Raw genomic sequence first — 14024 nt, forward strand, 5'->3', positions numbered from 1 at the left:
ATCAACTGGGCAAACCAACTGAGGAAGCATGTACCAGAAATTAAAAGACCCATTGTCCGCAGAAATCCGCGAACCAGCAAAAAATCCGCGATATATATTTAAATATGCTTACATATAAAATCCGCGATGGAGTGAAGCTGCGAAAGGCGAAGCGCGATATAGCGAGGGATCACTGTATTACTTCGAGCTGTCAATTAGATTCACAGAATTAACTAAACTTTTTAGGATAGTATTTTCCCTTTTATTTCTTGTTGTACAATATGTATTAACAAAATTTCAAAAGTAAAAATGGTATATTTTAGCAAATGATTCCATACCTTCAAAAGCTGTATGTGGGAACCAGTATATACACTGTACATATATTAAAAGTAAGTAGTTCAAACAAGATTACTTTAAAAGTTATTCCATTGTAAATATCATACAGTACTGTCTGGACAAAGAATAGGCAAGAAGTTATTTCTGGGAGCGTACAGTATATTCCAGAAGTTGTTGATACTGTATTTATTCCAGCAGCAATACCAACCTCTTTTTAAAATAACACTATTAAGTATTTTGTTGAAACTCAAAATTATTTTTATATAATTTCCTTGTATTTTTAATAATTTGTTTACCGGTATTTATGGCTGTTATTAGGAAAGCTTACTCTAACAAACAAATTTTGACACTCATAATAAAGCGTAAACCAAAAATAAAATGAGAGGTATCTTACTTCCAACTTTCTCTTTTCAAGTGTCCCAAAATGTGCAGAAATCTCTTTGATATTCCTACATCATAAAAATGTATCAATTTTCAACATGATTTTTCCAAAATTATGTTTTTTGAAAGAAATTTTTTTTAAAAGACAATAAAATGCCTTTGACTATCTTATGTCTAAATATATATTTATTTTTATGCACACAAGAAGTAACATAAACTGGGCACATCCAGACAGCTCTATAAAGTGCAACAACAGTTTTTATCATTTCCGAGTTACATTCCCACACTGGGCTTCCCATGAGTTTTGATTACATACAACTCAAACTTTATGCAATATCATTTAAAGAAATGTTCCACATTGCTTGGTGACCGAGATGTTTGAACAATACGCAAAACTTTACTTTAGCAACTTCATTCTTAGTCTAATAGTGTAACAGCCATCAGTGGCCACTTTATAAGGTATAACAACCAACCAGCAGGATAAAACCAACTTACCCTTCCAGAACAAGGCTATGTTCTACAAGACATGGGTGGGTGCATTTCCTTAGGGCTTTCTGTCCATGTTGACAAAATAGCATGAGACAGCTTCTGCAAATGTTTTATCCACAAATTCATACTGCCAATTTGGTATTTTGATTTTTTAAATTTTGGTTATTCTTATAGGGTGAGATGAAACATTATACTGTTTCAGACTAATTCAGACCTAGAGATAACCTTAACCAAGTTTGAAAATGAAGCATATTTAAGAAACGCATGTTTAGGTGAAAACAAAAAGCTGCATAAAATATCTGTAAGCTCAGTGGAAATCCCCTGGCTAGTTCCTATAGGGAATACTGATAATATTCACTCAGTGGATGGAATGACAGCCAAAAAACTGGGTTAGTCGTAACACATTCCTGTTTCCCATGTGATAGACCTTTGCTAAAAACTATTAGGAATGAAAACTATATTTTAGGCTGTAGTACAAGTATTAGTAGTAGTAGTAACACATATAGTCTCATTTTTACTTGCTTGTCTACGACAACAACATCATTTATTTATATGGTACGTTTTTATACAAACAATGTAGCTCAAAGTGCTTTACAAAGTGAAATAAAAGGAATTTAATTTAAAACATAAACAACAAGATTAGGCAATAATAATTAACCGTATATAACAAAGAAAAAGTTAAGGTTGAAGGGCCAGGGAGACAGAAAGAACAAATTAACAAAAACCTCCAGTTAGGCTGGAGAAAAAAAACAAAATCTGCAGGGGTTCCAAGGCCCAACGATCACCGAGCCCCCACTGGACATTCTACTTAACATAGATGTTCTAAATTAGTCCTTTTGGTTTTCAGGCTTCACATGGATGAAATTGACGACAATGGTGATCATGTGGACATCTGGGACCTCTGACATTTAATCCATAAACATAGGGGGCAGCATGGTACTTTGGTCAGGTGGTGGTGGCGCAGATCACCACCTCAGAAGAACCGGAAAAGACCGCAGATAATAGTACAGATTAGTAGGGAATTGCAGAACCCTGAAGGAAATAATAATTCAATTCCCATATAGACTAACTGGGATACAACTAAAATGTAGCTACAAAAAAGCCATGTTAACCAAAATACAATAATTCACCATTCTCAAGCACCATGATAAACAAGAATGTATTCAATTATAACTTTATTTTATTTAATCAAAAACACTCCAGCTTCCCTGATGTACTATTACCCTCGATTCAATGATCCCCTGTTTTATTGTTATCTACCAAAATAAAGGAGTGCCGATTTAAATATTGCATAAATTGTAACCCTTACTTGTCATTTGTATTTGAAAGGTAAATGGGCAAGATTTGAGGAATATATCTCATGAGGATGCAATGTCTATTCTGAGATGTTCACCTGATAGACTCATGTTGATAGTTGGCCGGGTTGTCCAAAATCTTCGATTACCATTGCCTCCAGAAAACATTCCTGATATTGTCATTTTAAGAAGACCAACTGGACAGTTAGGTATGTATTGAAGATTCTCAGGTATTCTTTGTCTATTAAGTAAATTAGTTTAGTGCAAAGAAGGGAGCAGTGCTCCTTATAAACGTTTTCAGTGCAAAGACTTAAAATGTTCTAATAAAGCATGTTTCACACTTGGATCTCTACTTAAACTTGGAAAAAATAGTATTCTACCCTGATGTTGCATCGGTGCTAACAGTTTTATGTTTCCAGTGTTCAATGAATCCATTTTCTCCGTAATAATACTCCATAGGTATCTCCATAATAGTCCATATGAGCCTATGTTGGTAATTACAGAGCAGTTGTTATTTTATTATTCTGTGTAGTCTGCATTTCAGGAAAGCTAAAAACAAATTCTAATCATTTTGTAATTGAAGAGCAACTTGAAAACTATGTATTATCTGGTATTCTTGATATTCAAGAACAACATAGTTTGATTGTTTAATCCCAGATGTACTTTTGCTGTTGCAGGTTTAAAGCTAACTGGAGGAATTGGCAGTAAATGGCAGGGAATTTATGTTCTAGAGATTGTTGAAGGTTCCCCTGCCAGTGAGGAAGGCAGCCTTCTGCCCAATGACAAGATTCTTTATATCTGCGGAAAATGTACAATGGGGATGACTTTAGAAGATGCGGTGAAGACTTGTGAGGCAGCAACACGCAAAGTAAAAATCAAGGCCATTCGGTAAGATCCTGTCATCTTGTTACATTCACACTAGAAACATTCTTTTTTTAATTTAGAAGCCTTTTGTCTTTGTTGCGATGATAAAGACATTCATGGTTAAATAGGTATATCCTGCATTTTTCAATAAGCTTTCTACTGAAAGGCTTCTTTGCATTAATTAAACGACTGATCTGTCTATGTATTGCTAAGCAGAGCTTGCTATGAACTTCTGACAGCCTTCTGTCCAAGTTGCCTAATAAATAATGGAAATAGCATTTATGCAATGTTAAAGGCAGTTATTTTTGCAAACCTGAATAAATTACTAAATGCGGAAATTTTTAAAATAGCCGTTTTTTTGCCACTAATGAAACCATCCTAACATCTTAAAGATCAACATGTATCCTCACTTTCCCGAAAAAAAAATCCTCTGTCAGGATTGATCATTCCCACTCCATTGACAAGTGAGGCAATTAATGAAACAGGTATCACTGGTATGTTCACAGTCTAAAAACTAAAATAAGTGGTACTGATCACAGGGTGTCATATCAATTGTCTCAAATGAAAACACTGCAGACACTGGAAGTTACCATGCATTGAATTCCTCAGCTTTGTTACTGTAAGAGATAACAGTGAGCACTGCCATGTCACCATCAGAAGCAGAAGCACAAAACAAGTTATTCAGATTTACTCATCCTCTGCAGAGATGTTTTCCTGTCAAAATAGCTATCTATCTATCTATCTACAGTCATGGCCGAAATTATCGGCACCCCTGGAATTTTCCTTGAAAATGCACCATTTCTCCCAGAAAATTGTTGCAATTACAAATGTTTTGGTATACACATGTTTATTTCCTTTATGTGCATTGGAACAACACAAAAAAACAAAGAAAAAAAGCCAAATCTGACATCATTTCACACAAAACTCAAAAACCGGGCTAAACAAAATTATTGGCACCCTCTACTTAATATTTGGTTGCACGCCCTTTGGAAAAAATAACTGAAATCAAGCGCTTCCTATAACCATCAACAAGCTTGTTACACCTCTCAACTGGAATTTCCGACCACTCTTCTTTTGCAAACTGCTCAAGGTTTCTCAGATTTGAAGGGCACCTTCTCCCAACAGCAATTTTGAGATCTCTCCATAAGTGTTCAATCGGAGTTAGATCCGGACTCATTGCTGGTCACTTTAGAACTCTCCAGCGCTTTGTCTTCAACCATTTCTGAGTGCTTTTAGAGGTATGTTTGGGGTCATTGTCCTGCTGGAACACCCGTGACCTCTGATGCAGACCCAGCTTTCTGACACTGGGCCCTACATTGCGCCCCAATATCTTTTGGTAGTCTTCAGATTTCATGATGCCTTGCACACAGTCAAGGCATCCACTTCCAGAGGCAGCAAAACATCCCCAAAACATCTTAGAACTTCCACCATGTTTGACTGTAGGTACTGTATTCTTTTCTTCATAGGCCTCATTCCATTTTCTGTAAACGGTAGAATGATGAGCTTTACCAAAAAGCTCTACCTTGGTCTCATCTGTCCACAAGACGTTCGCCCAGAAGGATTTTGGCTTCCTCAAGTACATTTTGGCAAACTCCAGTCTGGCTTTTTTATGTTTCTGTGTCAGCAGTGGGGTCCTCCTGGCTCTCCTGCCATAGCGTTTCATTTCGTTCAGATTTTGACGGATAGTTCGAGCTGACACTGTTGCACCCCGAGTCTGCAGAACAGCTTGAATATGTTTTGAAGTTGATTGGGGTTGTTTATCCACCATTCGGTCTATCCTTCATTGCAGTCTTCTATCAATTTTTCTCTTCCGTCCACGTCCAGGGAGATTAGCTACAGTGCCATGTGTTGTGAACTTCTTGATTATGTTGCGCACAGTGGACAAAGGAACGTGAAGATCTCTGGAGATGGACTTGTAGCCTTGAGATTGTTGATATTTTTCCACAATTTTTGTTCTCAAGTCCTCAGACAATTCTCTGCTCTTCTTTCTGTTCTCCATGCTTAGTGTGGCACACTCAGACACACAACAGAAAGGTTGAGTCAACTTTTTTCCATTTTAACTGGCTTCAGGGGTGATTGCTATATTGCCAGCACCTGTTTCTTGCCACAGGTGAGTTCAAACGAGCATCATATGCTTGAAATAAAACGATTTACCCACAATTTTGAAATGGTGCCAATAATTTTGTCCGACCCATTTTTGGAGTTCTGTGTGACATGATGTTAGATTTGGCTTCTTTTCTCTGTTTTTTGTGTTGTTCCAATGCACATAAAGGAAATAAACATGTATATACAAAAACATTTGTAATTGCAATAATGTTCTGGGAGAAATGGTGCATTTTCTGGGAAAATTCTAGGGGGGCCGATAATCTATCTATCTATCTAGAAATTTATCTGTCTAAAATTCAACATCAACCACACTTTGAATACACACAGTATCACCACTTCCTGATTTTTCCAAATTAAAGATTCAGCCATTCATTTACTGAACTCACTTCATACAAATTTTGGTGTTAAAGAGAGGCAGAGCTCATGCTGGTAGCATTGGTACTGGGTATCCGTCAATACGGGCGCGCACATAAAGGCGACCTCAATTGGGCGCGGCGAATAAAAGCGCACATAAATAAAAGCGATCTTCAAAAGGGCGACCTCAACTGAGCGCCGAATAAATGCGCGCGCAAATAAAGGAGAGCTTCAAAAGGATGACCTCAATTGAGCGCCGAATAACTGCGTGCATAAATAAAGGAGTGCTTCAAAAGGGTGACGTCAATTGAGCGCTGAATAACTGCGTGCATAAATAAAGGAGTGCTTCAAAAGGGTGACGTCAATTGAGCGCCGAATAACTGCGTGCATAAATAAAGGAGTGCTTCAAAAGGGTGACGTCAATTGGGCGCAGCAAATAAAGGCAAACGCAACAAAATTATTACAGAAAATGTATTAGATAAAGGCAATGATTGAACGTATAAAAAGGTGAAAGCAAGAATATTAAAACATCCAATTAATTAATGCATGAACTTCTAACGAACTATTTCTAAAGCTCTCTATATTTCGTTGTTTTCAAAATTACAGAAAATTAGATTAAGGCAATCAGGGCCGCTGCTGGCCAAACGGGTGCCCTAAGCAGAAATTTACTTTTGTGCCCCCTCCCCCAAATATTACGGAAGTAAAAATAAAATAATAAAAAAAACACCTACTATAGGGGCCAAAATAGGACTTTACTCAAATAAAAGTAAATACATAAATAAATTGTATCATTTATAAATTACAATTGTAGCTCTACAGCAAAAAATACAAACTAAAATTACACTTTAAATAAAACATTTATAATAAATAAAATAAACAATAATAAACTGAAATAAAATCAACACTGTCATCTGCTGGAGCTTTCCAAAGTTCAAAATTTACAAAGGCACACTTCTGCTTTTTCTTGAGGCAAAGTCGTAAATGAGCTCTTCATATGATAAAGCCTTTGCTAATTCAGAGTTGATGCTGACAATTGCCAGACCACTCATGCGCTCTTGTGCCATAGATGAACGCAAGTACGTTTTGATGAGCTTCATTTTAGAAAAACTTCGCTCAGCAGAGGCAACAGTTACAGGGAGCGTCACTGCTATGCGCAGAGCAATCCAGAGATTTGGGTACAACTCTTGTAGGTGGTTGTCATGGAGAAATGCCTTGTATTCATATTAAGAAAGATGCGTTAGTCGTGAAATTATTACCGACATTAAAACACATTATTAACGTCGACAGAATAAAATAAAGTTTCACAGGATTATGAACGTACCTGAAAGTGATGCACGGGCTTCATCTTGGGCTTTTTTTTTCTTTCGTTTCTCGGCGCCGGACTGTTGATATCTCTTTCCAGGACCAGGCATATTGTTCAATTATTAGCATTTTTGGCCAAATAGGCAGCCGTAACAGAGGTGAGGGCGCGCGCGTCATCGCGTGTGCTTAGCCTACTCTGCGTTCACCGTAAAATGCAATATATACGTTTATATTTTTGTTTATTTGTATATGTATATTATTAATATTAATTTATTATTATAATATATAAAAACGATTTTTTTTGAGCAGCTGGGATGGTGCCCCCCTGGGAGTTGGTGCCCTACGCAGACTGCGTACTCTGCGTATAGGGAGCGGCGGTACTGAAGGCAATGACTGAATGTATAAAAAGGTGAAAGCAAGTTACACTTGAAGCTGTAGATTATGTGCAATGCCACGTAGATATTCGAGATGCGGTCTATTAGCATAATCAAGGACAATTAATTTAATTCGCTCCGAAGGTCATCCTTTTGAAGCGCTCCTTTATTTACGCGTGCCTTTATTCGGCGCTCAATTGAGGTCGCCCTTTTGAAGGTCGCCTTTTTGTGCGCGCCCTTATTGAATAGAACCTTTGGTACTGTGCTCATAAATACATTATGCCTGGTTTGATATATCCAACTTTCATTTTCAGACAATTCTGAAATATTTGACTTTGACTGTAATTTCAATTTTGTCTACTAGATGGCATGATTGATACACATTAAATCTCTAAATTTAAAGAACTTGATGTAAAGAATTTGGTGTCCTTTGGTGTTTAGTGTTTAATGTTTAATGATTAGTAACAGGGCGGCACGGTGGCGCAGTCGTAGCGCTGCTGCCTCGCAGGAAGGAGGCCTGGGTTCACTTCCCGGGTCCTCCCTGCATGGAGTTTGCATGTTCTTCCCATGTATGTGTGGGTTTCCTCCGGGTGCTCCGGTTTCCTCCCACAGTCCAAAGACATGCAGGTTAGGTGCATTGGCGATTCTAAATTGTCCGTAATGTGTGCTTGGTGTGTGTGTGTGTGTGCCCTGCCTGGGACCTGTTCCTGCCTTGCGCCCTGTGCTAGCTGGGATTGGCTCCAGCAGACCCCCGTGACCCTGTGTTAGGATATAGCGGGTTGGGAAATGACTGACTGACTGATTGGTAACAAGTTACAAATTCATGGACTGGACATCTACTATACAGTATATCTTTGAGAGAAATGGTACATAATCAATTTTTTCTAAGGAAATAAACCTGTTTCTGAAGCAATTGTATGACTTTTACAAAATGAAAGCTACAAAGCCTTTACCCTTTTAGGTCTTATTGAAATCAATTTTAATACATTTTTAAGCCAGATAAAGGTATTTTGCATTTTTTAGTATAATGTGTAAATAATAAATAAATTTCTTCTCTTTTACTCAAAAAAGTAAAATTCAGTAGATCTAGAAATGATAATATACGTAAACTTGGATGTCACAGCTGCTTCAAGCATTTGTGTGTTGCTTACAGCTTCAATGCTGTGAGAAAACAAGGTCAGCTTCAGCTGTGAGATATTATGGTCTGTTAGTGTTCACATGTAAAGATGTGCAGTAAAGAGTAAACATGGTGCTGAAAATTAGTGTGAGTGCTCTACAGTGTTTGATGTGGAAAAAAAGAAGTCATTGGATGCTGCAATTCATGCACATAACATAATAATATAACATAACATAATACAACAACAACCTTTAAAACAGAACAAAAAAAGCAAACCAATCATGTAGCTCAAAAAGTCCACAATAACATGCAGACTATAATCAGATTAGTATATTATGCTTTTTTTTGTTGTTTTTTTTTCATAGAGAATTATTAAGACTTTTTGTGGTCTTTTGATTATTTGTTTGTATGTATGTATCTTCTTTGTTAGGGAAGTTTGCTGAATAGCTCTGACTGGTCCACTACAGGAGACACTACATCCATTCCTTTGACACCTTGTGGCTATATGATATGAACTACTAAGCAGTCATAACTGTTTTTGAAATAATAAACCTACTCCTTTGTATATTCACGGTGGTTATCTTGCTTAAACTCAGCCTTTGTAGTGTCTTTCAGAATTTTTTTCGTTCATACGAGGGTGTGATAAGGGATCTCTGGTAATTCTGCAGCTTTCAACCATTAAAGTTTGTTTTTGCATGTAGAATCTCACAGTACACTACTACATACATACTGTGCAACTCTCTACAGTGCACAATTTACTGTGCTATATAATAAACTGACCAATGAGAACACCTCAGACTTTTTTACCATTATATCTCAGAATTAATATCGTACTTCAAAGCTGATTTTTTTCTCCTTACATATCCTCCATGGTTTTGACACAAAATAAAAAAGAAGTTGCTAATCTTAATACTGCAATGTGCATGACCATCGTTTGGCATACCATCAAGGGTTAGAGATTAATATGGTGGTTACATGAACATTTTAGAAGTAGCAAAATTGCATTCCTGACCTTTCTTGTCCACTTCCCACATTGGTGTAATGTGATAATAAGGTTTAAGCTCTTACCTTCAGACTTACAGTATCACACATTGTTGGTTAATTATAATGTTATCTAGTTCAATAGTTTTATAAACATGTACATTAAAGCATGCTTTTCTGTTTTGGATGGAAATTGGAATAAAGATAAGATTCATTTTAGATTAAATTACTTGGGGAAATGTCAACATTTCATTATTCTACAGTATTACCTAAGATTGATTACTTTTTTTTTTTTTTTACTGTAGATATCCTAGTTATATTGTGTGTCTTTTTGCTAATTTTGCCTTTTTTTTGCTTTTTCAGAGATGACCAACCAGTGGTGCCAAAAGGAAAACGTAATGGTAATTTTTTTAATGCATTTTTTCACGGATAACTGTCTGTACATAAGTTTATGGGTTGACTCTATCTGTTTATTTTGTGCATGGCATATTGGTAAGATGTGTTAGTTCTCTGTGACACCTTATTCTGATATCTTTATAAGGCAATATATTTTGCAGTAAACTTTGGTTAGTAAGGCGCACAGCGCAACACGTGATTAGTGCTGTTTTCTCCAAGGTTCAAGGTCAAGGGCTCAAATCCTTGCCTGACAACTGTCTGTATGAAGTTTGCAGTATTCACTGTGTCTGTGTGTGTGTGTGTGTGTGTTTGTTTGGGGTGGGGGTGGGGGGGTGGGGAGGCGGAGTTCTACAGGTACCTCGGTTTTCCTCTCACATCCCAAAGAACATACATTTTGTGTGTGAATCAGCTCTGCAATGGACCTGCCACCTCACCCATCCACAGTTGCTTCCCAAGGATTCTCCCAGAATAGAAACCCAACATAGAATTAATTAATAGATGCTTAAGCTCTTGTCTCACATGTCTTTACAGTGTAACATTTGCAAAACATACACATTTAATCAAGTGTGTTGTTTAATTCATTTTAAATGCGTAAGAAAAGCCATTGCATTCTCTATCCTTTTTTTTTTTTGTATAATGGGGTACTTCTTTTGAATATAGTGTTACTGATATTGAGTTTGCCTTTAATACCTGCTATGGTTAATGCTTGGACACTCAAATGACCTAACTATGGAGACCTTCTGTGGTCTAGACGGTCAACATCATTGATGTTTATGAGGGGGACAGTAATGTCATTGAATTGTAACAGACTCACACATTGAGCTGTCACTGCATATTATCAATAGCCAGAAGTAATATTTTCATGCTTTTTTTTACATCCTTATATGAGGTATTTACTCTCACCGTGGTTTTCTCATTTTAGAAGGTATTTGATGATCATGTTATATATCTGCTTCCACCACTCAAAATTAAAATTCACAGACTTAACATTATAATTTCTAACATTTTATTTTTTAAATTAAAAAACACAGGCAAATATTATGCCTTCCATTAATATTTTGCAGTTAGGTGGGGAAAGAGATGTTTAAACCCCTGTACAAATAATTTAAGAGATTATCACCAGATCACCCTGTGTTATGCTTCATTTAGGCATCAGGTTTTGATGAATGACTAAATGTCCTGTTTTTCAGTGTAAATTAAGTAGATTGTGAATTGCATAGCTGACATTTATTTTTAGTGATATACTTTATCTTGTTTATTAGGAAACCTTAAACCTAAAATTTCAATATTGTATTGTATAGTATATGGTTAATAAACTTTAAATCAGAGCATTTTTTTTTTTGGTTTGACAAATATAAGCTATTAAGTGTTAAAACAATGTTTATGTTGATTTTATTTTCAGTGCAATAAACATGACATAATATTCTGAAATGAGGGCAGCAGGACAGGATACTAGTCCATCTTAGGACCCAGTCACTGTCACTTGCACACACACATGGCCGTCTTAACACATGGGCACACTGGGCAGTTGCCCGGGGGTCCCTCGAGCGTAGGGGCCCCATGCTAATATATGTATGTTGTGACTTGCTGTCAATAAATAAATACTATACTGTGCTAAGCTATAAATATTTGTTATTGTGTTACAAGTGGACACTGGTATTCGCCTCTGATTTAGTATCACGGTCACCTCTGCAACCTCACGTGTGTGTATGTGTACGGATCTTACGCATTACATAACGTAAAAGTGTATATGTTAACGTCACCTCAACTCAATTCTCTGCAAAGAAATTTTACAAATGTTTGTGTTGAACACTTGATTAATAATAATAAATCATAGTAGGGTGGCGCAGTGGGTAGCGCTGCTGCCTCGCAGTTGGGAGACCTGGGGACCCGGGTTCGCTTCCCGGGTCCTCCCTGCGTGGAGTCTGCGTGGGTTTCCTCCGGGCGCTCCGGTTTCCTCCCACAGTCCAAAGACATGCAGGTTAGGTGGATTGGCGATTCTAAATTGGCCCTAGTGTGTGCTTGGTGTGTGGGTGTGTTTGTGTGTGTCCTGCGGTGGGTTGGCACCCTGCCCAGGATTGGTTCCCTGCCTTGTGCCCTGTGTTGGCTGGGATTGGCTCCAGCAGACCCCCGTGACCCTGTGTTCGGATTCAGCAGGTTGGAAAATGGATGGATGGATGGATAAATCATAGTAATTTCATACTGTGCCATCTCCATCTGTATGATTTACCAACTGAGTATCACTTATATGTTAAAATTTTTGTGTTTTTCAAGGCTCGTGTTATATTGTTTACACATTTGAGTTGATTAATCTTTGCATGTTTTTTAATGTTTAAACACTGATTTTGTTGGAAGTACCAATACAATAAATAAATGTTTAATTTTATCGACCATGTACATTTTTATTCCTGTAAGTGGTTGTGTAGGTAGGGGCCCCAGTGCACTGCTATGCCAGGAGGCCAGTAATGCTTTTAAGATGGCCTTTCACACACATAGTTGTTAGAATCACCAGTTAGCCTAAAATACATGTTGTTGTGGATATGGGAGAACACAATACAATAATATGATACAACTTATTTTGTGTATAGTGCTCTTCACTGGATGCAGGCACAGAGCAATGCGAATGTATTCCCAGGTAAAATACAAGTATAGATTATACTTATTACTAAATACAAAATCAGTACATATAAAAATATAGATTTGTGAAAAACAATTAACATAAATGTAAATCAAAAGTAGCTGTCCATTAATTAATTGATTAAATATGCCTAGCTGATAAAGGACTGCAGTGGGCTGGTGCCCTGCCTGGGGTTTGTTCCTGCCTTGCTCCCTGTGCTGACTGGGATTGGCTCCAGCAGAACCCCATGACCCTGTGTTAGGATATAGTGGGTTGGTAGATGATGATGATGATGATGAGTTGGTAAAGGAGAATATTCAAATTGTAAAAGAAAATGTCAAAGACAAAGTCAGACACAATGACAGTCCTGGAGACCTTGGACAATTAGCCTCCTACCCTGTCAGTGCTGGGCCATCATATTTGAAGAGAGAACCTTTCCTTACAATGATTCCAATGCTCCATCACATGAGAAGACTTTTCCATACGCAGGAGAGTAGCTTAGTATTAGAGCAGTGGCACCAAGTATCAGACCAACAGACCAAAAAGAGAAACAGAATAGAGGAGGGTTAGAACTGGAATTTAAATATTGCATTACTTATATTTTGTTTCAGTTTATTAACAAACAGAAATGCAGTATGCACAGCTAATCAGCAGCTCTAATCAGGGTATGCATGACTAAAGTAGTGAGTCTTCAGCCTGGATTTAAAAGCTGAGACTTGATGGACATCTCCTGTATAGACAGACAGATCATTCCACAGCTTTGGGGCTCTGTAACTACTGTAGAAGCTCAACCTTCCACTGTTGTTTTATTAATTCTTAGAATCTTAAGTAGGCTGGCATCTTGAGATTTCAATATGTGCTCTAGTTTGTAAGTAATGACAATAGTTCCTTGGCTATTTAAGGCTTCATACTGTATGTTAAAAGGATGATTTTGAAATCAGCCCTAAGCTTAACTGCGAGCCAGCACAAGCACTGATGTTATGTGTTCATATAGAATAGCCTGACTTACTAAAGGAAAACCTACACAGAGTTCGAGAAAATGTGTAAACTTCACACAGGCAATAACCAGGCATGGGATAGAAACATATGATGTTGTGACCACTAGTTACTCCATAATTGTGTTTCCTTGGTGCATGAAACAGAGTGATCAAAATGTCCTAGTGCTTTTAGTGCAATTTACTTTACCATCCAATAAAATTTATGTGTAGTGACAGTTGGATAACTGTAGCTTGTTTACAGGGAATTTTTAATCAGATGGTGCTACTAAAAGTCTATAATGTGTAATGCTCATTGTGACATAGCATTATGGTGTTAAAAATGTGTTTTATATTTAATTACTTTACCTTCAAAATATAAATCTTCAGATTTATACAATTTTTACTTAATATAATTAGTATTATGCTGGCTAATTCTATCTATTTTACACAATGTCA

The 14024-nt window shown here is 37.1% G+C and overlaps 1 protein-coding gene across 1 annotated transcript in view; it reads left to right on the forward strand.

The window, feature by feature from the left end:
• The window catches only part of ptpn20 (protein tyrosine phosphatase non-receptor type 20), a 211339-nt gene that overhangs the window by 151618 nt on the left and 45697 nt on the right, over positions 1-14024 (forward strand). Inside the window, exons 32-34 of the mRNA XM_051922606.1 lie at positions 2515-2689; positions 3158-3368; positions 9942-9979. Of these exons, the coding sequence (XP_051778566.1) occupies positions 2515-2689; positions 3158-3368; positions 9942-9979 (424 nt within the window). The remainder of the gene's footprint in view (positions 1-2514; positions 2690-3157; positions 3369-9941; positions 9980-14024) is intronic.

Source organism: Erpetoichthys calabaricus, chromosome 2 (assembly GCF_900747795.2).
Source record: "Erpetoichthys calabaricus chromosome 2, fErpCal1.3, whole genome shotgun sequence".
Classification (NCBI taxonomy): Eukaryota; Metazoa; Chordata; class Cladistia; order Polypteriformes; family Polypteridae; genus Erpetoichthys; species Erpetoichthys calabaricus.